This window comes from Papaver somniferum, unplaced genomic scaffold (assembly GCF_003573695.1).
Source record: "Papaver somniferum cultivar HN1 unplaced genomic scaffold, ASM357369v1 unplaced-scaffold_151, whole genome shotgun sequence".
NCBI lineage: Eukaryota > Viridiplantae > Streptophyta > Magnoliopsida > Ranunculales > Papaveraceae > Papaver > Papaver somniferum.
The window spans coordinates 446,464-471,173 of record NW_020624487.1 but is presented as its reverse complement, the minus strand read 5'-3'; the positions used below and the strand labels follow the sequence as shown (position 1 = coordinate 471,173).

Sequence of the window (24,710 nt, the reverse complement as noted above, 5' to 3'; positions counted from 1 at the left end):
AATAGAAAATACATTAGTACCTAACAGAGAAAACTTATCGGTCTAATATACTACTTGCACCATCAGAATCAGGTTTCGATCTTCCCCAATAAGTTAGGCAAAATTGTGACCAGAAATTTTTTATTTCCTTGTGGAACTGGGTCTTCTTCATTGTTCAAAGGCGAAAAGGTTTTACTCTTTCGCCTGGTTCGTCTAAGTCTAACAGCAACTATGCAATATGTGAAGGTCTATCTATAACATTTATGCAAATATTGAAGCAGTAAAGAATGCATATATAGGCATCACTCATTTCACCGTGTATCTTCTTTTTAATTCGCTTTCACTTTGGAGTTATGCAAAAGTAAAGATACACTCTGTTTGAAAGATTATCAGTTCAGTGGATGTTATCTCCATAGACTCCCCTTAGATCAAGTGAGGGTCTATGGATTTCTGGACTTGATGATGATGACCGGCTTGATTCATCTTTCATCTTTGCTGGTGTCATCTTTGCTGGTGTCGGCGATGATGGGTGTAGTTGTAGGAAATCCTACAACACACCCCATTAACTATTCCTAGATCTAAATCTATTTCATAATCAAAATAAAGATTAAAGTGCTAATATTGTAAATTGGACACAAGATTTACGTGGTTCGATCAATGTGATCTACATCCACGGGGTTAAGTTTCACTATGACTGTAGAAATTACATATGGATTACAATGGAGACTACATTAATGAGTATTTGGAGCTCAAGTTTTCTACGGAGGAAGAAGAAGGAGACAATACTAATAATTATAATTCTACCTTCTCTCATATAAAGTGTGTCTCTTTCCTAAAGTGATCCTCTTTCCTAAAGTGTATCCCCTTTCTATCTCCTGCCTTTCTCTTTATATAGGTGTTTACATAGTGGATGACAACTCATATGTAGTGGAGTACAGCTCATATTTTCTCTATTTACGAAATCGCCATGCGACACTATCGCACGCTCATACTACGTTCTCGCACTCCTAATATTGATAGAACTCGGATAGCCCTTATATAAATGTCGCACACTTGATTTATCCTATGCGATATTTTGATCCTACAGGGGGACCTCAAGTTTTTAAGGTTAAGGTGCGTCTTTCTAGAGTGGCACCAGCATTCTTAATTGTGCCACTACTTTAATTAAATCTCTATCAGAACATTATGAAGTCTGAACATGCCTGCAATTAGTAACATTTATGATGAATTTCATTCTTATTCCTACGAATTTGGCTCTAACTCATGATTCTAGGGATGGAACGGGTAGAGAGTTTATCGAAAAATGGAGATTGACCTTTGCATCTATCTGTCGGATCATATTGCTAGAAAATTTGAAAAGAGACCTACGGATCCTATTTTGGGAGATGGCTAAGGCAGCTCTTCTTACTGATCGAGTGATGCAGATTGTTGATCCAGCAGTACGCAGAGTAAACATTAGCAAGTATAGAAATGAACATTCCAAATTTGTCTTCTTTTATCACTTATCAGCATCAGAAAAGCACTACACAGAGTGGAGTTGGAATTCATCCTCAACAACAACTTCATTATCTACTACTAGCTAGTACCAGTCACCAAGAAGATAATGCCGCTAATAATGCTAATGCAATGGAAATGGTCGATAATGCGACGGTTTCTTTGCAAATCATTAATGTGTTGGAACAGATGGATTGGTTGGAAGTGCATGAAATTGATCGATATTCTAATATGCTGCTCCAGGAAGAAACTTGGGCCGTTACTTGCAAATCAAACCCTTTTGTACTCTGTTTCGAAGTAATCTGAATATTAACAGTAGTCCCATACTGGACAAGGGAATTACGATGATTTTGAATATATAATATTAGGATTGGAAGGATAATCGCCAATCAGTGATTTTCTTGATGCCCATCTAATAGTCCCGATCTGGTTTTTTGCTGATCTGGTTTTTGCTTGGAAAGAAGAAAGATCTAAAGATATAAACTCGTCACGAAGTTTAGAGAAACCGTGTCCTATGATATAGGAATAGACTGAAAGTATATTTCTTTACAAATAGTCGGGGAGTTACTTCCTTTAACACACCAAATTAAGAACATTAAACAAGAAAAACAAAAAATTATCTTGATATTTTTGGATAAGAAAGGAAATCTAATGTATCTAACATGTAAAGTTCATCGAGTTCTTCAATACCAAGATTAAATATTGCTAAAAGGAGACAAATGAGCAAATTCAAATGCAAAGATCAGTCTCTAGTATTTATCCAAGAGGGCGGTGGAAGTACTGTTGGCATTGGCTGCAGCACAAACGGCAGGAACGTCACACCTGCATGATATACATGTCTGTTATCCAAGCAGAGGTCTGCAAAGCTTCTGGTTTCGATATTAAATTCCCGAACCCAGTTCTTGGAACTGAGCAAAATAACATTACGGTCTACTGGACTAAAACCTAGAACTTCAAAGGGTGCGTCTTCACGTATCTGAGAATGCATTTCTGCTAAAATATTGTTTACTGAAACATCATTGTGCAATATTTTCCAGTTGACCTCATCGAGCACCCAAACACTCACGGTCAGTTCCCTTCCTGTCCGTCTAGTTTTAGCGTAACATACCCAACCTTCTGACTCCCCAAGAATAGTGTCATAGCTATTGTAATCGTCGTCATCAGCAGCAGCAGGCAAATTAATCAAAGTACATCGATGTCCATCACTTCCATTGTTCTGATTGAGATTGTAAATTAGCATTGTATCCCACCCTTCAAGCCAGAACAAAACACCATCAATGATAACAACTTTATTAAAATTACACCATCCGCAGATTCTCCCCACAACAATTTTATCACAATAAACCTGGAAACTTTCCCACACACCCAGATCGGAACAAAATATATCAACATTGGATTGCTTTGAAGGACTATAAATTCTTGGAATACGCACAACTTTATAACAACTAGCGAATGATGTTGAGTCCTCACAAAATATACCACTAACATCAAATCCACTAACCGGGGAACCCGGCGGTGAAGGAAGTGAAACCCATTTTTGAGTAAGTGGATTACAAACATAATATCTTTGATGAATATCTGTCCCTGTTACTTGTGAATGATGATGAATACTCACAAAAAGTACCAGACCATTACTAGTACCTAACATGTAAACTTCTGCTCCTTGGAATGGTTTCTGATTTACAAGAAACTTAAAAGAGAACAAGTATTCATTTCTAGACATAAACTCTGTATGTAATTCATTATATGCCTTTCTAAATCTCAAGGGATTTTGTTTTTCAGCAGAATCTTGGGGGGGAGTAATTGCATAATATTGTATCAATGGGAGAGACCTATTATTGATACGAAACCATTTGATAATGAAATTAGGGTTTGAGAGGTTAAACGACCATACCTTTGATAAACATTTAAACTTATAGATTGAATTTAGTGGAAGATAAACAAATATCTCGAGCAAGATATCATCTGTGAACATATTTGAAGAAGCCATCGCTGGCCAACAGTTTGAGATCGAAAAACTCTATAAAAATCCCCAAACATATAGTAGAGCAGACTGCGGATCGGATTTGTGCATTTGCTTTTCCAAATTAATACAGTACAAAATTAAATATTTAGGTATCTCATTTATGACGAGAATCCTTGACAAATGACAATTCGTCTTGTTCAATGCATTGCATGGTTACGCGCAATATATTGTTTAATTAATGCACTTATTACCACAATAACTTTTAGTAGTCATAACGATCCCCTTTAGACGACTATAGTAGGATTTATATTGTTGGTTTGGGTCATGGGTACAAGCACCGAGGCACATCCGAAGAAGAAAAGTTGGCAAATTGTCGGAGGGGGTAACGAAACAAGATCTAACAATAACAATAACAATAACATATTCCATGGTAGAAACTAAAAAGTGAAAATACTAAACCGGAATATTAAACCACAAACTCAGCTTACCACACTGTAATGGATTGAATTCTTTCAACCGGTTTCAAATACATACGAAAAGAAAGTAAAACTAATAAACTTGAAGCATTATAACTTCCTAATAATGGTTCATGGAAATATTTCGGAACCTGGTTTAAAAAAATAGGCGAAGTTCACTAAAACGGGAGGCTATATCCATAATCTACTGTTATTGTTAGTTTCAATTTAGTTTCAATTTGTCAATTTATGCATGCTCCTACGGATTTTCATTGGGGTTTAGTAAAGCGTATTCTTCGTTATCTTAAACATACAAGTACGTTTGGTATACTTCTTAAACCGTCACCCTCTTTACAACTGTCTTTCTGTGCGTATACTGATTCTGATTGGGCTGGTTCTCTTGATGATCGTCGTTCTACTAGTGGATATTGTGTTTATTTGGGAGGTAACATTATTTCTTGGAGTGCTCGTAAACAGAAAACAGTATCTCGTTCCAGTACTGAAGCCGAGTATAGAGGTCTTGCTATTGCTACTGCCGAAATTATGTGGATTCAATCACTTATTTCTGAACTTCACATTTCTACATATTCTCCTCCGATTTTATGGTGTGACAATCTTAGTGCTACCTATCTCACAGTTAAACCGAGATTGATTATCACTTTGTTCGTGATCAAGTTGCTTCCAAACTTCTGGATGTTCGTTTTGTTTCTTCTAAAGATCAAATTGCGGACATTTTTACAAAACCACTTTCTAAAGATAGGTTTTCTCTTTTACGTTTCAAGCTTACGGTTCAAGATAACCCGTTACGCTTGCGGGAGGTGTTAACACAATATAACCAACTTGTACATTGTTTCCTAACTTTGTACAAAGTTGAGTTTTTAATATTTTTAGAATTTCTTTTGTATTAGGAAATTGTCTTTTAGTTAGGAAACTTGATTATCTTGGAGTCCAAGATATCTTGTATATAAATATGTATTGAGTTCTCATGTATTAAAACAAGTTAGTAATCAATATCAAAGTTTGTTTAAGTCTATTCTTCTCTACATGTTAGTTTCAATTTAGTTTCAATTACCATGTTACATAGAAAATCTCAACCCCCAATGTAACTAACAATCGTCATCTAAGTCGTAATTGATGGTTCCCTATGGCATCAACGCAAATTGCTTGAGGGAGAGGAACGGTAAGCACAAAACTGAAAGTAACCTGTGTATCCCTGCGCAAGTTCATAAGAGGACTTAATGCGTAAAACACTTGGCATAATTGTTCCCACTAGTGGCAAAACAATTTAGAAACGGCGTCATCTCTTTCAGGCAAGGTTTCAAGAGAGTGCCAAACTCCTTTTGAGTTATGTACAACCACCAGCTTTCCTGCCTACGCTTCTCTAACCTGCAAATCTTCCGACAAGCTAAATGGTTAGCAACCAACTGATCAAGTACATAGAATTTTAATCAAACTTTTAATTCTACAAGCATATATGCAACCAATCAACCACATATATGCGAAGCACAATAATTACTACAAGGACAATATAAGGAACAGAGTATAAACAACAAAAACTTTTTTACATCCACTCTATGAAATTGGAAATCTCAGTTGGTAGGAAGGAATCTCTCAAGAGTACCAGATATAAAAACATCATATACAGTGTTTAGCTGTAACGTACAGTGGCAGTAACAGATTGAATGTTTCGTGATAAAAAGTCGGGGAGTTACTAACCCAGAAACACCAAATTGATAACATTAAACAAAAAGAATAAGATATCATCTTGATATCCTTGGATTCAATAGAAAATCTAGTGCACCTAAGGAATAGTTTATCATTCAGTTTCTGAATACGCAAATAAGAAGATTAGCTAAAAGGAGACAAATAAGTTCCTTGGTAAACCTTACCCGGTTTTCGTTCCTTCCTCTATTCAGAATTTGAAATGCTAAGATCACTTTCTATCCAAGAGGGCGGTGGAAGTACTGTTGGCATGACCATCAGGTCCATCACGCATCTATAATTTACATCTCTCTTACACAAGTAGAGCTCTTCAACACTACTGGTTTGGATGTTGAACCCCCGTACCCAGTGCTTACAACCAAACAATACAATGTTGCAGTTTATGGGACTAAAACCTAAAATTGGATCATTGCAACATCACAACACAGTTCTAGTAAGATACCGCCTACTGAAATATCCTTGTGCAATATTTTCCAGTTGACCTCATCGAGCACCCAAACTGTCACAGTAATTTCCCTTTCTGCTATTCTAGTTTCCGCATAACATATCCAGCCTTCTGACACCCCAAAAATATAATCAGAAAGATCATGAAAATCATCATCATTAGGAAACCCCATATCTGGCAAATTAATCAAACTGCATCGATGTCCATCACTTCCAGCTGCCTGCTAGTTCTGGCAGTCGCATGTGACAACTGAATAATCTATCCTACTCAACCTACGTCACCCCGAATAGGAACAAAACTAAATATTGAAAAAAGGAAGAAAAAAAAACAGAAATTAAGGAAAAACTCACAGATGCAAAATGGTTGACATCCAGATGATGAGCTTCATCTGCTCGGATCACAATTACGACATCTTTTACACTTACATCCTAGGGTAGCCTCCAATAGTCTATTGCAATAGCAGGAGCTGGACATTTTCAATTTTACCACTATCAATCTCCTTCAAGAACTTTGTGTAAGAATGAACTGCTACCTCCTCCAGATAACCGGTAATTCTACGAGCAAGCTTAAGTGAAAGCAGATACATAGCGAAGAAGGCATTGACAAAGACTCCTTGGACAGTGAGAACCAAAAACCTCTCATACCATATCAGCTGTACAGGATCCACCGTAGTCATTAGATGCATTCTCTCATTCTCTGCTTCTTCAAGTAATGACTTAATCCAACCACCGCTATGTTGAAATTGTAGGAGAGGCACTGCTACTGTTCCAACATCATCGCCCAAAAACCATACCTTCTCTGTGTCAGGGTGTAGCAGGCAGAAATAATAGAAGTCAGCAAATATATATTCCCAATTTGATAGCAAATTATGAGTCTTGGAACGATAATTATCTTTCCTACTGCAGTACCATGCTACTTGTTTTTACCAAAAAAGCTTATGGGTTATATGAAAAATATCTAGCTTAAGAACTGGAAATAGACACTGATACATTAGATAAAGAAAACGTAACTCTCCATCATTTAGTCTACAACATCCATTCTAGCATTTGTTGATTGTCCAACATTCGTCAAACGAGACAAGCATCAAAAGACAACGAGTAGCAAAGGAATATCGCTAATATGTTAAAGAGTATACAAATTTATGCAACACTCGGAATTAGTTAACAGCATATCTTATTTGACGAATCGCAGTAAGTGCATCCCAACTTAACATGTGAGATACCATTACTAACATTATTGATAGTACACTGTTTTTGATCTATCGCTGCATTAAGTTAAATACTAAGAGAAGCTAACATAACTAACCTGGAAAAAGAAATGTCGGAATTCTCAGAAGTTTTAACTGTCTTAAAAGCGAACTTGTCCAAAAATGTCTTGATTATGTGATGCTTACTCAGATCTAACGACACACCAGCCTTATAAGTCTCCCATGGCTGACAAACAGATGAAAAGAGTAACTATCAGATTCACTCAATGACAAGAGACGGACAGAAAAATATTGGAAGCAACAGAAAACTATCAAGCAAGCAATACCTCAAACAGCAATCCATTTACAAAAGATATTAGAGATGCATCAAAACTGAAGAAGTAAGACGTACCCAGAATAGAGGCATTTCCTTTCTTCGCTCCAGCTTGATGATGCTGGTGTTGGAGGTGCTGCGGGGTTGCCGACTGTATTGCTGGTGTTTTTTGCTGTTGTTGGTTAGTGATGCTTAGCCTTTGCCAATAGATACTAAGCTCTTTTGGCTACAATAAGACCCAACCCAGTGAAGTTCTCTCGCGATGTCTGACACTGTTGATAAGAAATTTCAAATCTCATAGCTTCCAAATTCCTCCCTCGAATAACTTTGCTTACTTCCCTTGTCGATCTCCTTTGACACACATTTGTATCAGCAATCATACTCAACACGTATTTCACTTAAAGTTTGCTTCGAGTAAATTTTGACCTAGAACAATTCCCTGGTCCGCCACTTGTTTCTTTATGATTCTCAGAGTAAATTCCAGCCCTTTCTTTTCCAAATTTGCTACTAACAGGGTTTGGGGTGTGACTCCTTCAATATCGAACATTTGAAAGTTATAACACGGTAGAGTGCATATACATGCGCACACTTGCAAGTTGTATCAAAGTAAAGTCCATCTCTGCACATTGTACGGCACTAACACCGATAATAAAGTAGAGGGCACAAGTGCACACTTGATACTAATACCAGAGTTAAGAGCATATGTGCAGAATGCAGTGCTAAGGGTAAACGACTTGATACTAATACCACAGTAGAGGGGATAATGCTTAACATTAGTTCTAATGCAGTTAAGATGGGTCAATCAAATTTCAGAAAAATGTTGCATGCCATGAGCTTACCAAGTCAGGGCAGATGTCAGGCCGCAATCCATAAATTAGGGATATGTGAATTTGTGAAATGCCCCTCATATCATTGTTCACATGTACAGGTAAACTCAAAGAAGATTTTCAGAGTATTTGCAAGTACACTGAAAGTAAAGTCATCATATACTAGAAATCGCAGCAGAAATAGGTCTACTGGAGCAAAACCTAAAATAAAATATATACTATAAATATCATTTATATATGCTACTACCGGCAGAGTGATTACACATTACTAAACTAATAATATTTCAGTAAGACATGAGGTGAAAAAAATGAAGATGCAGATGCATACCTCATTCTGACAGAAGATGTTCTCCCTATACCGCGAATAAGAAGTGCTAAACCCCATATTGCTGCAACACATCAACAGTAATTCTGAACAGCAGATCAAACAGAACACAGACCCTTGTACATCAAATTTACACCATGGCTCTGACAATCTTGACTCCTCATTTACAATTAGATAAACGAACAGGCATTGCTTTGGGATCCAACTCCCAACATCCACGCAAGCTTTCTACTTTTTCATCAGTCAACGAGGTTCTTAATTTTTCATCAGTCAACTGGATTGCAGGAATTTGATGAGAGAATCTAACCAATTCATGGCATGGTATTTCAAGTATGGATTCATGGCCTGCTTTTGTCTGAACCTTGAAAATCGTCTCATAATCACACACCTTCTCCAAAACCAACACCTTCAGTGTACCGTCCACTTTTAAAACTTTGCCCATGTCATACTCGCATGTCTGGAGATCAGAAGAAGACCATTCCGAACAAAATTTCTTGTATACTGCCTACACCTTCCCTTTCCTGGGAAGGATCTCATACTTGTTTTCCTTCGCAGCTTCTGCTCCTTTCGAAAGATGAGAGAAAAAACTAGTATCATCAAACTCCGTTTCGTTACCACCAGAAAAAACTCCACAGCATGTAGGCATCTTACTGTCAAGCCAAGCGAGCATACCCTTTGGTGAGGTGCAAGCTTCAAGCCATTGTATGTTCACTTTAAACTCCGGGATTAATTCAACCTTTTTGATCAGACCATAGTACTTGGGCAAGCCATCCAACTCACAATACAAAGCCCACACCTGACCAACTTGGAACTTGTCTTCAGTTTTGTCATCTTCAAAAGTATAAAAAACTGACTCTGGAAGTTCACAAGGGTCTATAAACGAAGAAGGTGCAGGAGGAATCTGCTCAGAAACTCTCTCTGTCTTTTCTGTCACACCATTTGAAGTACTTAAAGTCTCAGACTCCTCGAAAGTTTCTTCATTTACATTCTTTGGCGCACAAGGCCTCTCCTCTAATATAGATTTCAAGGAACGATGCCTTTTACCACCAAGAGGTTTGGCTTTCCCATCAATCAAATCAGAAACTTCTTCAAGGTTACTGGGCAGGGAAGCAGGATCAAGTTCAAAATGACCCCTTTTACGACCAACAGTTTTGGCTTTCCCATCAGAAACTTCTTCAAGGTTCCGGGGCAGGGAAGCAGGATCAAGTTCAAAAACACCTTCGGGGACATCTTTTCGTTCTCTACCATTTGTTCTAACTGAAGGAACCCTGTGAGAGAATTTCAACATTTCATCAAATGTTATTTGAAAGGAAGACATGCCATTGTTTTCAGTTCGCTTAAACAAGGATTCAAAACCTTTTAGCTTAACCAATTGGGAAACCAAAATGCCTGATTCATTGATGTAATCCGACAGGACCACAACAAACTCATACTCATACTCTCCATGGTTGTCCCTATCAGAGCTCCATTTAATGTTCCAGTTCTTGTAAAGGGCCCATGTTTCCCCTTTTCGGGGATAGATCTTGTAAGTATTTCGAACACCTTCTTCCCAAACAATCTTATGGGAGAATGTACCTGTACCTTCAATTGTATCAGACTTCTCGTGATTGAATTTCCCACAAGCTACGGGTAACCCGCTTCTTTTCCAAGCAGTCTGATACGGATTCCCAGCAACGAACTCCAACCATGTGACATCCACCTTGAAAGGCGAATAACATACTTTATTGATCCGAGCATAAAATCTGGGCATACCATCCAAATCGTCAAAAATGGCCCACAACTGATCAAGCGCAAAGCATTTTTCACTCTTATCCCTGTCGAAGTCATAAAATTCTGGATCGGGAATTTCAACGACCACTGGTTCAGGTCTTTCATAGTTTCCATTATCTTCGGCTACTTCGTCTCCATTATTCTTGCAGTTTTCAGCATTTCCAAATGGTTTACTTTCTTCAAAAAGGACCTTTCTTTTATCTTTCTCCACTGGCTCATTGATTTTAGTAGTCTTTCGTCTTGATCCACTAGTTATATCTTCGTCATCACTCAAGTTCTCTTTGTAATTAACATCATGTTTTCGCCGAGATGATCTGCAACTGTTGAGTCCAGGATTCTGTCCAGCTTTCTGATCACCATCTTCCTCCATGTCGCAGATGCTTCCAGTTTCCTTTTCTGAGTCAGAGTTTCTTCCTCTTTTCCTGTTCTTGGTACCCGACGGTTTAGGTTCAGCAGGTATAGATTTGTCTTTCATTCCGGCTTCCGCACAGACTTTGAAGTCTTCTTTTGCGTTGGGTTTCGGCACCGTGCCAGCCACAGAACTGACAGAAGCCTCCCTGTAGATTTACTTGGCTGTGATGCTGGTGCCACATTTCCACGATTCCCCTGTAGATTTACTTGGGCAATCTTTTGACCGTTCTGAGTTGGGACATCTTTCTTTTGGGACACTGGCCGGTTGTTAACTCCATCAGGCATCCTTTGGTTATTCAAATCACAAGCTGTGAAAGGTTTCTTGCAAGTTTGACAGCGAGAGCTCTGTACATAATGTCTATGTAATACTGGTACCTTATACTGCAAAAAGGGCACATAGTCCAGAATGTTTGCTGGCCATTAGCATACACTGGTTGGGTTTGTTGCTGCTGTTTTTGCTGGGGAGGATTCATACGCTTGAATAGTGCTGCCATCTCGGTACTCACAGGATTTTTGCTCGGATAGTTATTCATTCTTGGTTGATTTTGAGACTGCCTCTGTTTCATAGTTCTACGCTTCGTATCAAACTGTGACCGTTTTGACTGGTCACAAAGAAACCTATTTGCTTCTTCGATCAATTGAAAGGCAGCTCCTGCACCAGAAAACTTGTTCTTATCAGGATGAAGTAGGAGGGCGAGGTGTCTGAACTGCTTCTTAATGGATGCTTCATCAGCAGTTTGCTCAATCTGAAGGATGTCATACCAGTCTGGAACTGATCCAGGTTCAACTTGGCGCTCAGTGGAACAGTGTACTTGGCATACAGTTAGCATTCGACTGAGATTTTCCATACTCGGGTATAGTTTTTGAGCCTTACTGATCAGTATTTGAGCTCCCACATAATCTTTGCTATTCATCTTCTTCTCAGACAATTCCTTGGCTCTTACAGCCTCTTCTCTGTTGCCCTCCATTGACAAATTCAGATTAACACCCACTTCTGCCCTCCAAAATAGCTTTCTCAATTACCCAAGACTTCAACCGCAGGAACACACGATACGGCAGATTATGTAAAGGTTGATGTCCTATTTATGAACCAAGAAAACATAATTGTATTACGCTATATTTGAACACAATACGAAAGCAAAAAACATATCATGCCAAACTATCAGTCTTCGACTCCTTACATCTTTATCAGCAGCAGCCTTAACAAAATTGGACGAGCAACATTAAACGAATCTTGTCCTCCAAACAGCCCACTTATCCTGATTGTTAATAAGAAATTGCTAATTTAGGCAAACGATGAAATAGGTTTAGAAACCCACAGATTAATTTTAAGCATAAACCCTAGAATTTTACCGAAAAATTGAAAAGACAAAAAAAAAACTAAAACTAAGGCAGCAGAAAATAACTGAATCAACAAATTGAAGAAATCTTAGACTGTACTAAAAACCCACAACTGATTAATTTTAAGCATAACTAAAATCAAGAAAACCTAAAAATCAAGACAATAAAAGAATAACTAAAATCAACAAAATGAAGAAATTTTAATAAAAATGACCTCCAAATGCTTGTAGAAAGAAAAGAAACCCTAGATTCAAAATAAGAAACAACTTACAAGTTCAGAAGAAGGAAGAAGAACCAGTGCCAAAAAAGACTCCACCACCCTTCTTAGATTCTTCAAATGGAAACAAGGAAAATATGAATGAACTCAGAAGTTAAGAAGAAGTAGAACACGCCTGTTGCCTTTTCAGATTCTTCTGAGTGGAGAGAGAGGGAAAATGAACAGTCGAGAAGTTAATAGAGTACCATCGCGCGTGCGGAAAAAAATAAGTAAAAAACAATGTATGGCTTCGCCAAGGTTTGAACTGGAGACCTTCAGTGTGTTAGACTGACGTGATAACCAACTACACCACGAAACCGTTGTTGGCAATCATCGAGGAGGTATATTTAAATCCTTATCCGGCAGGAAAAATTTCATTTTTGATTGACAGGCTAAGAGCAACCACAGTCACGACCAAATTTGGGTACTAAACCCAAATTTGGTCCCAGAAAGTATCGCAGTGGTGAGGAGTAAACCCAAATTTAGTCGCCAAATTTAGGGTTTGAGACCAAATGTGGTCGTCGACCCAGACTAAAAAAGATATAGTGGGACGGAAGTATTAGGAGCGTATGATACCAGGCGTAAGTTTAATCACCGTATACAATCAGGCGAGCATATAATCACCGTATGAGTCAGGCGCATGTATAAACTCCGCCCCCTTCAAACGCGTCAGACGATGTTAATACTTACGCCTGAAATGGGACGGATGTATAAAGGGCGTATGAATGAGGCGCAGTTATAAAAAACGTCTGGGTTGGGCGCATGTATTGTGAGCGTCTGTGTCTAGGCGTATCTTTAATGTACGTCTGGGTGAGGCGTAACTTTAATGTACGTCTGGGCGAGGCGTATCTTTAATGTACGTTTGTTAGCAGGCGTAATGTAGGGGAGCTGACCTTTGGGATTCTCCAAAAGATGATGAAATGCAGACTAAAGAGGATTGCAATCTGAAGCAGTTGAAGTTAGGTCACAGTGGTGCATCATTAGGAGGAATACATGGTCCCCTACCCTTCATCGTTCGTTGCTTTCTAAAACGAGAAACATATAATCATCTCTCTTTTTTACTTAATTAAACCTATAGAGGCATATCTCCGTACAATCCCAAAGGTCAGCTCCCCAAATTTGGGCACGCCCCATTCAGACGCTCCTTCTATAAACGCCCCAATCAAACGCATCTTGTATAAACGTCTCACCCAGACGCATAAGCCATTAACGCCCGAAACATACGCACTTTATATCTCCGTATGAATGGGACGCACTTTTAATCCCCGTCCCTGTAGACGCACTTTCCATCCCCGTCCCATATCCGGCGTTAATTATACCTACGCCTCAATCAAACGTGCATTATACCTATGTTTCACTCAAACGCATAATATAAAGCCGCCTAATCAACAAACGTGAATATAATTTCCGTCTGACATCGGGCGTGTGTATAAGTTACGCTTCACCAAATTTGGTGTTCTACCACTGCGCTTGAACACCCAGAATACCAATTTTTTTTGGTTTTTAGTCTTACTTTTGGTATTTGGTCCGTCTCATGGCTGTGGTTGCTCTAACGAATAATGAAATATAGATAAACTCATCCTTTCACGGCCATTTATTGTGTTCAAATAGGCCTGTCAACGGCACTTAACGTAACAAATAATGGCTCTGCCGCTACCGTTGTCGTTTAAATTAGCGGTTAACCGTTATCCGTTAAATACCGACGGAATTGTAAAATCCAAAACCATTGCCGTTACGTCGGACTTATCGGCTAACGGTTAATTTTCCGGTATTAACCGGTATGTCACAGGACAACACAAAAGCAGGTTTAAAACACAAACCAATTACATAGAATAATTCTAAATCCAAGCAAACAAGTTCTAAATCCATGACACACAGGAAAAAAAACATACAGATGTTCATGTTCTAAACCAAATTACATGTTCAGATCATCACATGTTCTATCAAAAGAAAAAAAACCAAGTTTTTGCAAAAGAAAAGACAAAGGGATGCCAACTGCATCTGCAACTGCAAATGCATTCCTCCATCTCCAAATTCTCCACTGCCAATGCCAACTGCATTCCTCCTTAGTCCTCAACTTCTGCATTTTGAAAGGAAAATGAAAAGTGTTAGACAGTGATGTCAATGAAGCAACTTAAGTTGGCAAAGTGGCAATGTCAGTGCAATAAGCCAATAAAAGTATCAATGTCAGTGCAATAAGCCAATAAAAGTGGGAATGTCAGTGCAGTCACAACTATCAGTAAAAGCTAGTAAAATATTAAGATATAAGGAAACTTACCAGTAACACAACTATTGCTCTCACTGAGAGTGAGATCTGGCAGCCAATCACCCAAACAAAGCAAAGCTTCAACAAGATCTGGAGCTAATGAACTCCTGTGAGATGTGAGAACTCTGCCACCAATACTAAACATGGATTCTGATGCTACACTTGTCACTGGAACAGCCAATACATCTCTTGCAATCCTTGAGAGAATTGGGTACTTAGCAGAATGATTCTTCCACCAACTTAAGATATCAAACCTCATTTCTTCAGCATCCGTGCCTTTAGGAAGAACTGGTTCTGCTAAGTATGTCTCCAATTCTGACTTCTCAACCTCAAACATATTGTTTTCCATAATGAAATCATCATAACCAAATCCATATGATGTTGTTGTACTTGTACCTGCACAGCTCTCAAATGCAGTTGAATGCATTGCAGTATCAAAATAATCTGGAGCTGTAGTGTTTGTTTCATAAGCACAGAAAAGAGCATTGAGTGCAAGCTCAAATTTTTTATAGTGACTTTTATAGTGATCCACACCATATACTCTCTTGATAACAAACTCCACCCATTTAGCTTTGTACCTAGGATCTAAAACAACCCCAATGCCCATCAAAGTGTTACTTTCTTTCCAGTAGCTATAAAATTTCATCCTCATATTATTGGACATGTCTCTGATGTACTCATGCTGACTTGATTCCCATATCTTAATGCATCTATTAACTTCTTGCACCCCATTATAATATAAATTTGTTGTGGGATACTTAATCCCAGCAAATTTGGTTGAAATGACATCAAATAATTCCAAACATTCACATATGTGTACTCCTTGTTCCCACTCCTTAGAGGTTGGTAGTATCTTGAAGTCATTATCTAAATCATCTAGCCTAACAAAAGCTTGTCTCAGAAAGATTGCATCCTTTAACATCTTGTAGGTGGAGTTCCACCTGGTATCCACATCTAAACCCACAGACCTTGAAGAAGGAAGCTTAACTTGAGCAATAGAAAATTCAAATCTCTCTTTTCTAGCCTGACTTGCTTTGACATATTTTACACACTCTCTAACTGCATCTATAAATGGAGCAGCCACTCTCATTCCACACCCTACAATCAAGTGTAATACATGATTACTACACCTCATTTGGAACATATCCCCATTAAGAACTAAACAGTCTTTGCTATCAAGCCATTTCTTCAGATGGTCCATCATAACATTGTTGGAGCTAGCATTGTCAGCAGCAACATCAAAAAGCTTAGTATCTATGTTCCAATCTAGACATACTGATTTCACTACAGATGCTAGAACTTCTCCAGAATGTGGTGATGGCACTAAAATATATGCAAGTGTTTTCTTAATCAGTTTCCAATCATCATCTATGTAATGCATTGTCACACAGCAATAACCATCCTTTGTATGCTTACATGACCACATATCTGTTGTTAAACTACACTTAGATGTAATTGTCTCAAATTGGTCTTGTAATTCTATTTTGAACTCAGTTCTTAGTTTCATGATATCTTCCCTAACTGTATTCCTAGTGTAAAGTTTAGCAGCAGGATTTAAAGACTTCACAAACTCAACAAAATATGGATGCTCAACTATAGTGATTGGATAACCATGTTTAGCAATCATTTTGGCAACTAGTATCCTAGTAGCATCAGCATCATACTTCCAATTAGCAAGCTTAGTTTGTGCATTACCTGTTCTGACTGTAGTAATCTTTGTTTGTCCTTTCTTGTTTGCAGGCTTGTTTTCGCAAGTTTTGGCATGGTAATGCAATTTGCTGGTTCCTTGGCTACTGGGTGCAGTCATTCTCTTATTACAATGTTTGCATTTAGCTACAAGTATCCCAATCTCCTTACCTTTTACCATCTTCTTTTCAGTTAACCTTTCAAAATCATCCCAAACATCAGACCTTACTGCACGCAGTTTCTTCTTTGCTTCAGCTATAATTGGATCTTCATCTACTTCTATTTCTTCTACTGCTTCTTCTGTTGCAACAGCAGCAGGTGTTGATTGAATTCCTGATTGTTGAACTTGAGATGCAGAAGGTAATTCAGATGCAACTGAAAGTGATTGAGAGGGATGGCTTCTTTTTGATGAACCAGCGCAATTGGATGCTCCTCTTTCGCTTTGGGTCATGATTAATTTCACGAATTGAAAACCCTAATTTCAATTTTCTTCTCTCGTTTGTGAGTTGATTCAGTTGAAGAACAGAAGAAGATGAAAATGATGTTGATTCGAGTATAGTAACCTAGGTATAGATGAATTTTACACGTGCTAGGCACACGTTAGCGGTTAACGGAACTAAGGCTAACGGAAATAGGTCTTTCGTTGCCGTCACCGTCGGATAAAATTAACCGCTACATTATCGGTAACGGATAACGGATATAATGGAACTAAACGTAAAGGCAACCGGGTAATCGGATTCGGCTAACGGTTAACGGATTTCCATTGACAGGCCTATGTTCAAAGAATTTATTGTTAATAATGTCTTTAAGCTAAATGGTTTTCTAGTTCTATAACGAGTAACATGGATAAGATTTTTGTTATTCAGTTTTGGGAGGCCTTGTTCAAACTTTTATAGCATTTCCTATGAGAACGAACAAACCCATTCGTTTGTTGAGCCAGGTGGATGGCCAAACTAGGTTTTCCACTATGGTAAAGCATTGAGCGTTAGATCAATAGGTGTGTGATCGAGTTAAAAACGCTTGCGTCCGTAAGTCGAACGCTAACGTTGGAAGGAAAAACGCTGGCGTCAAAACAACCAACGCGGCGTCAAAAGATATAACGCCGGCGTTGTTGTTTTTTTTGTAACACCAATGTGTAGTTTTTTAAAATTCGAATTTCACTTTTTACCTCTATAAATTACCACCATCTTCAAACAATTCACTCACACCAAAATTCACTTGAATTTTCTTTTCTAAAATGGCTGAAAAGGCGATCACACTTTTTTGCGATGCAAAACTTGAAGCTGTTGTTTCTAAGATATGTGGGAGTTTTAAAAAGATTGAAAATTGTATAAGGGAAGTGCAAGTTTTAGAAGTTGCTCCAAGAAAATGTTCCGCTAAAAGGCAAAGAAGAGCTTTAGTTTTGAAAGTTATCACCAAAAAATTCAAAAACAAAGGTGAAACTATCAAAGAGCGCGTTGAATGGAAAATACGTCAAATGAAGATAAACAGGAGGCCAAAACTTGTATTTGATTTTTATTGAAGTTTTTACTATTGTTTAAGTTTATATCTTGTAAAAGAATTGGTAGTAATATCAATGAATGAAAATGTTTATATTTTAAAATAGATTTCCACTTCAGATTAAGTGAAATTTATTACACTGCAAGCATTGTGGATTTGGAGATCACGAATACAAACATTGTCCACAGAGAATCAGTTCATGCTCAAAGCCTGGTTGCAGGACTTTTATGCATTTGCGGACTTCTTCTGAAGAAGACACATATAGAAGGAATTTCTGGGGATGTCCCAGGTATTTTTTAGTGGAGTGGGCTGATTGAATTTGTAGGACAAATCGATTCACTATGGTATTATGTTATTTAATTTGTTGTTTATTTTGTGTTATTACGATTATCTAAAACCATCAATATCAAGTAATTTAAATTTTTCCTCGATTAAACATTGCACCATCAATTCCATAAATAAAAACATACTGCATTGAACAACCACACCATACATGAAAATAAAAGAAATACATCATATTAAAACAACTACTACATAGGCGGCGTCAGTTTTCGGCGGGTGGTGGAATTCCTAGGGCGATGTAGGGATCGTATTTGTTGAGCACCCTAAGAATATTGAAACAAGCATGGAAGTCGAAAAGACGACCGCGGTGAGATGCTGGACACAGGATACTTGACACGTACCCTATGCATGTAGAATTTAAGGCGGGTGGTTGGACATTCCGCATGCGTCAGACAGCTGTCTGATGCCCCTGTCACATCCTTGTCGGTTAGATTAATCTTTGCCCTTGATTTTGGATCAGTCTAGGGATAGAGTAAAGTAGGCATATGGGTCTGATAGGGTACTTCGCAGTAGTTCAATCCTTTGGTGGCCCTCGATTTGTCATCGTCGGAACCGCATGGTGATGAATACGTGGCAGGAGATGGTGATCATGTTCTTCTAGTGTTGCGACGTGTCATCATTGTCTTGATGCTCCTCATACTGATTTAGCACACACGTCTACTTCTTAACACGTGGTTGGTTACTGATTATGCGTATACAATGGTATCAGAGATAGTTTAATATTTTTTTTCTACACAATCATCATCATGGATATTGAAGACGATCCTTCCTTTTCAGTTGATAAGGATTTTGTTCTATCACCGAACATTCTTTATTATGTCCATCCCGCTGATAATCCCACCTCAGTCATCTTCACCCCTCTCCTAACAAGTGATAACTATTGCACTTGGGGGAGAGGGATGACAAAAGCCCTCAGTGCGAAAGGAAAAACAGGTTATATTGATAGTACTGTCAAAAAGCCAACTAGCGCCGCAGATCTACCTCACTGGACTAGATGTGACGATTTGGTTGGAAGTTGGATTTCCAATTCTGTAGATCCATCGATTCGCTCAAGCGCAATGAATTTACAGTTGGCTCGTGAACAGTGGTTAGAGATCAAGTCCCGCTTTTTCCATCATAACGTATCGAAGCTGTATGCGTTGAAGCAATCAATTGCTACTTTGAAACAGGACAATTTACGTGTTGCGATGTATTACACTAATCTAAAATCTCTTTGGGATCAATTGGATGCGTTCAGGCCAATTGAACCATGTATTTGTGGTGTCCGCAAGAGCTATGTTGACAATCATAATCAAGATAGGTCAATGGAGTTCTTACAAGGCTTACATGATCGGTTCTCTTCATTGCGGAGTGAGATTCTTCTCATGGAACCCATGCCTTCTCTTGCCAAGATTTATAATCATGTGAGGAAAGAAGAGGAGCAGCAAGGTATAAAATCTTATTCTCTTCCCTATGTTGAATATTCAACCCTTAATGTTACTCGCAGTGACAATTGCAACCAGAGACCTTTTCCAAATAATGGTCCCAACAAACATGCACGTCCTTTCTGCGATCATGGCAATAAGCATGGCCACACTAGGAAGACATGTTGGAAATTGAATGGATATCCGAAGGATTTTCCAAAGCCACGGCATCCAGAGTCTCACGTAATTGCTGCTATCACTCAACCTGCAACTGCTGCACCAGCCATCAGTGCCTCGCAATATGCATGTCTTCTGTCTCTCCTTGAACCTGACAATGATTGCAGTGATGTAGCTCTGTATGCCAATTTTGCTGGTATGTCTCTTTCTTGTTCTAATGATATTTGGATTATTGATAGCGAGGCAACCATCATATTTGTTCTTCGTTATCTCTCTTTTCTTCTCATATTGTGGTTAATAAACCACTGACTGTTCAGCTACCAGATGGTACACATACCTCTGTGACTCACATTGGCACTGTGAATTTATCACCTCATATTCAATTGTTGAATTATTTCATATCCCGAGCTTTAAGTTCAATTTAATCTATGTCAGTAAACTGACCAGCACATCTAATTGTTGTGTTAACTTTTCACACGAATCTTGCGTATTTCAGGATCGCCGAACCACCAAAGTGATTGGATGGAGTAAGCAGGTGGCAGGCCTACATCGTTTCTGTTTTCAACCATTTGCTTTATCTTTAGGCCATCTAAGTGTGGATTGTTTAAAGTTTTTATCTCGTAATTTCCCTTCATTAATTCTTCATGTAGTCGCGGATGTGATGTATGCCCTCCGGATAAACAGATTCGTCTTATGTTTAATACAAGTGTTTCTTTATCTAAACATCCATTTCAATTGATTCATGCTGACATATGGGGGCCTTTCTCAACTCCCTCTATTAATGGTGCTAAATATTTTTTAACAATTGTGGATGACTATTCAAGATGCACTTGGGAATTTTTGATGAAAGCAAAGTCATAAACTTTAAAGTTTCTTCAATATTTTTTCAAATATGTTATTAATCAATTTGGTCGCAAAATCTCTACCATTTCTTCTGGTATTAATTCGTTGATTATCCCTCAACTCCAGACTTTCCGGTCTGATAATGGATCCGAGTTCAAATCTAATGAACTTCAGTCATGGTTTCACCAACATGGAATCTTACATCAAACTAGTTGTGTGTACACTCCGCAACAAAATGGTATTGTTGAAAGAAAACATCGCCATTTGCTCAATGTAGCTAGAGCATTGCGTTTTCAGTCTAATCTTCCACTTCGTTTTTGGGGTGAATATGTTCTTGTTGTTACTTATATTATCAAAAGGTTACCCACTCCTGTGTTGTCCCATAAGACTCCACATGACATGTTATTGCAAACAGCCGGATTACTCATCCTTGCGTGTATTTGGCTGCCTTTGCTTTGTAAGAAACACTAGGATTTCTCACAAATTCGATCAACGTGCCAATCCTGGCATCCTTATTGGTTACCCTTATGGTCAAAATGGATACTCTATTTATGATCTGGAATCAAAATCCATCTACACATCCAGAAATGTTGTGTTCCATGAAAGTATCTTCCCTTTCCGTGATGTTGTTAAATTCAGTCCTTCTTTCTCTGTACCTGTTTCACCGTCTGAGTACATCAATTATGATCCAATTTTTTACTCTCCATCTTTCCCATTGTCTTCTTTTGACAATTTATCTACGTCAGTTTCTCAACCCAGCAGTCCTGACTCTCAGGATATATCTAGCTTAGGGTTTCCGTCTCATACAGTTTCACCAGTTCAACATGGTCCATCCATATCTGTAGAATCTCCGACAGAAACTTCCCAAAGCCCTACTGACACGCCAGTAATGTTCCCCACTTCACCATCACCAGTTCATGAATCCTGTGATGTTATTTCGTCTCATTCATCTGAGACTTTAGTCACTTCTATGGACCCTAGGCCATCTCGTTCCAGAAATCCTCCTCCATACTTGAAGGATTATCATTGTTCTGCCACCACCTGTGCGTCCACATCAGTCTATCCTACGACTGATTATCTCTCGTTTGATACATTCAAACCATCTCATAAGGCTTTTTTAGCTGCTGTTGTTCTCACAGATGAACCAAAATCATTTTCTCAAGCCATAAAATGTCCTAAATGGCGAGCAACTATGGACAAAGAAATTCTTGATTTACAAGCAAATAATACTTGGATTGAGGTTGATTTACCTCCTGGTAAAATAACAATTGGATGCAAATGGGTTTTCAAAATTAAGTTTAACTCTGATGGCACCGTTGAACGTTACAAGGCTCGACTTGTCCCTAAGGGTTACACCCAATAAGAAGGTATTGATTATTATGAAACTTTTGCACCTGTAACTAAGCTTGTTACTGTTCGTGTTTTATTGTCCATTGCAGCCATCACGGATTGGTCTCTCCATCAGTTAGATGTCAACAATTCCTTCCTTCAAGGGGATCTGGAAGAAGAAATTTACATGAAAATACCTCCTGGTTTATCCCGAAAAGGTGATTCTAAAGTTTTTAAACTTAATAAATCTCTTTATGGCCTTAAACAAGACTCTCGTCAATGGTTTGCCAAACTTTTTTTCGGTTTTGTTAGATGAAGGCTTTACAAAATCTCTATGTGATAACTATCTCTTCACATATCATCGAGGTTCTACCTCCATTTTCGTTGTCGTCTATGTTAACCACATCATTATCACTGGCACAGATAATGCCTTCATTTGTTCACTTAAATTACGTTTTGCCTCCCACTTTTCCATTAAGGATCTTGGTCGCTTACAATACTTCTTAATAATTGAGGTTTCTCGATTTCCTAAGGGTATTTTTCTCTGCCAACGAAAATATGTCCTATACATTCTTAAAGACTCAGGTCTCACTGGAGCTCAAGTTTCATCCTTTCCCATGGATACGCATATTAAATTGCTTCCTACAGATGGAAAATATTTAACTGATCCAAGCTCCTTCCGTCGCCTCATTGGCTGTCTTTTATATCTCACTGTCACTCGTCCAGATATAACATATGCGGTCAATTACTTAAGTCAGTTTATGCAACATCCACGTAAAACTCATCTAGATGCTGCTCATCGTGTCCTTCGTTACCTCAAATGTACAATTGGGCATGGCATTTTTCTCTCATCTTCCAGTGTACTCTCATTACATGGATACACAGATTCAGACTGCGTAGGATGTCCACTTACTCGATGTTCCACTACAAGCTATTTTGTTTCAATAGGTTCGAGTCCTATTTCATGGAAATCAAAGAAACAACCAACTGTTGCTCACTCTTCCGCTGAAGCTAAATATCGTGCTATGGAAAATCTTACAGCTGAACTTCAATGGTTACGTTATCTTTTCAAGGACATGCATATTCCTTGTTCCTTACCTATCACCATCTCTTGTGATAATCAAGCCGCAATTCACATTGCTCAAAATCAAGTTTTTCACAAACATACAAAACATATAGAAATTGATTGCTACTTTATTCGTGAGAAGTTACTCAATGGGTTGATTTTGCCAAAGTACCTTCCATCTTCAGATCACTCGCCGATGTTTTCACAAAGCCACTAGGAGCTCAACAATTTGGCCGACTGGTTACCAAGTTGGGCGTCCATTTCCCACTCCAACTTGAGGAGGGGTATTAAGATGTTGTATATTATCATCTCCTGTATCTAGTTTTAGTTGTTGTAACATAGTCAGTGCCTAGAATACGTCCTCCTTTCTAGCTCAATAAGGTTTTATCTGTTCAGTCTTCCTATTTCTTTGCTTGACTAGCTATGTATTTGGATCTTTGTAACTTCCTGTATAATGCACTTGCTATAAATACATAATCAATGAGATAATCTCGACACAGTTGTGTGAGATACCAAACCTCTGTCCCAGATTTCTTTAGTAAACCATGTCAAATGAAGTGAATCCCCTAAGTAAACACATAGTCATTAACAACTGACAACTCCATAATCGAAATACTAATTCCTTATAAGAAAAACAAAAATCCTAATCAAAGGCACACAAACAAGGAACATATTGGAAGGAAAAAAGGTTTCTATCAGGAGATCTAGCAGCCACAAATTAAGTCCACCGATTGATGTATCAACAATTATGCAATATGTAATGGATGAGTAATCCAACTTCCTACCTCCTGCTCCACCCACGAGGGAGGCCAAAGAAACCTCTAAAGATAGAATCTGGTAACAAACACCAAATACCATAGTAATCGAATATACTGAAAAGTTCTTGACATAAAGTGGCTGAGTTACTTCCCTAGACACACTAAGTTAAGAACATTAAGCAAAAAAAAAAAAAAAAAAAAAAAATCATTTTGAATAGGGAAATATGAAGACAAATAATAGCTGAAAAGAGACAAAACCTTACACTGTCTTCATTTGTTTCACGATTCAAAATTCGAAACGCAAAGATCACGTTCATTATCTATCTATCCAATAGGGCGGTGGAAGTACTGTTGGCATTGGCTTTAGAACAAATGGCTGGTGCATCCAATTAGCACAATTTACATGTCTGCTATACAAGCAGAGCTCTTCAACGTTTCTGGTTTTGATATTGAACCCCCAAACCCTGTGCTTGCAACCAAACAAAACAACATTACGGTCTACTGCTGGACTGAAGCCTAAAACTTCGATTGATGCAACTTTACAACACACTTGTACTAAGATATCGCCTACTGAAATATCCTTGTGCAATATTTTCCTGTTGACTTCATCGAGCACCCAAACACTCACAGTCATTTCCCTTCCTGCCAATCTAGTTTCAGCATAACAGACCCAGCCTTCCGACTCCCCAACAATGCTATCATTCAAATCACCATCAGACTCCTCATATGGAAAATTAATCAGACTACATGGATGCCCAACACTTCCGTTGTTCTTATTGAGATTGTAAGCTAACAATCTATTCTGCTCTTCTTCAGTCCACATAACATT

General features: G+C 38.3%; 3 protein-coding genes and 1 non-coding gene across 7 annotated transcripts; all 4 read right to left on the bottom strand.

The window, feature by feature from the left end:
• Positions 1–2,215: 2,215 nt before the first annotated feature.
• Positions 2,216–3,463, bottom strand: LOC113336247 (putative F-box/kelch-repeat protein At4g22430). The gene has a single exon (XM_026582211.1). The coding sequence runs from the start codon at positions 3,461–3,463 to the stop codon at positions 2,216–2,218; it is 1,248 nt and encodes a 415-aa protein (XP_026437996.1).
• A 1,455-nt stretch (positions 3,464–4,918) lies between these two features.
• Positions 4,919–11,010, bottom strand: LOC113336248. 4 transcript variants are annotated; one of them, XM_026582214.1, is made up of 6 exons: positions 8,737–11,010; positions 7,660–8,112; positions 7,367–7,494; positions 6,412–6,859; positions 5,784–6,290; positions 4,919–5,280 (listed from the first exon to the last, which is right to left on the bottom strand). In XM_026582214.1, exon 1 carries the CDS (start codon positions 10,976–10,978, stop codon positions 9,239–9,241), a length of 1,740 nt encoding a protein of 579 aa, XP_026437999.1. In that variant the 5' UTR covers positions 10,979–11,010; the 3' UTR covers positions 4,919–5,280; positions 5,784–6,290; positions 6,412–6,859; positions 7,367–7,494; positions 7,660–8,112; positions 8,737–9,238. The 4 variants fall into 4 exon arrangements, with proteins under 4 accessions (XP_026437999.1, XP_026437998.1, XP_026438000.1 ...); XM_026582213.1 differs by having other exon boundaries at positions 5,784–6,172; XM_026582215.1 differs by having other exon boundaries at positions 5,784–6,169.
• A 173-nt stretch (positions 11,011–11,183) lies between these two features.
• Positions 11,184–12,704, bottom strand: LOC113336249 (dnaJ homolog subfamily B member 14-like). The gene is made up of 3 exons (XM_026582217.1): positions 12,527–12,704; positions 12,096–12,173; positions 11,184–11,993 (listed from the first exon to the last, which is right to left on the bottom strand). The coding sequence occupies exon 3, from the start codon at positions 11,880–11,882 to the stop codon at positions 11,211–11,213; it is 672 nt and encodes a 223-aa protein (XP_026438002.1). The 5' UTR covers positions 11,883–11,993; positions 12,096–12,173; positions 12,527–12,704; the 3' UTR covers positions 11,184–11,210.
• A 52-nt stretch (positions 12,705–12,756) lies between these two features.
• TRNAV-AAC lies at positions 12,757–12,830 on the bottom strand. The gene has a single exon. It is a non-coding gene; the product is annotated as a tRNA-Val (tRNA).
• Between the last annotated feature and the right edge of the window lie 11,880 nt (positions 12,831–24,710).

Bases quoted from the DNA above. Each gene is read 5' to 3' on its own strand.
- LOC113336247 (XM_026582211.1), bottom strand. From the start codon at position 3,463: ATGGCTTCTTCAAATATGTTCACAGATGATATCTTGCTCGAGATATTT.
- LOC113336249 (XM_026582217.1), bottom strand. From the start codon at position 11,882: ATGGAGGGCAACAGAGAAGAGGCTGTAAGAGCCAAGGAATTGTCTGAG.
- LOC113336248 (XM_026582214.1), bottom strand. From the start codon at position 10,978: ATGAAAGACAAATCTATACCTGCTGAACCTAAACCGTCGGGTACCAAG.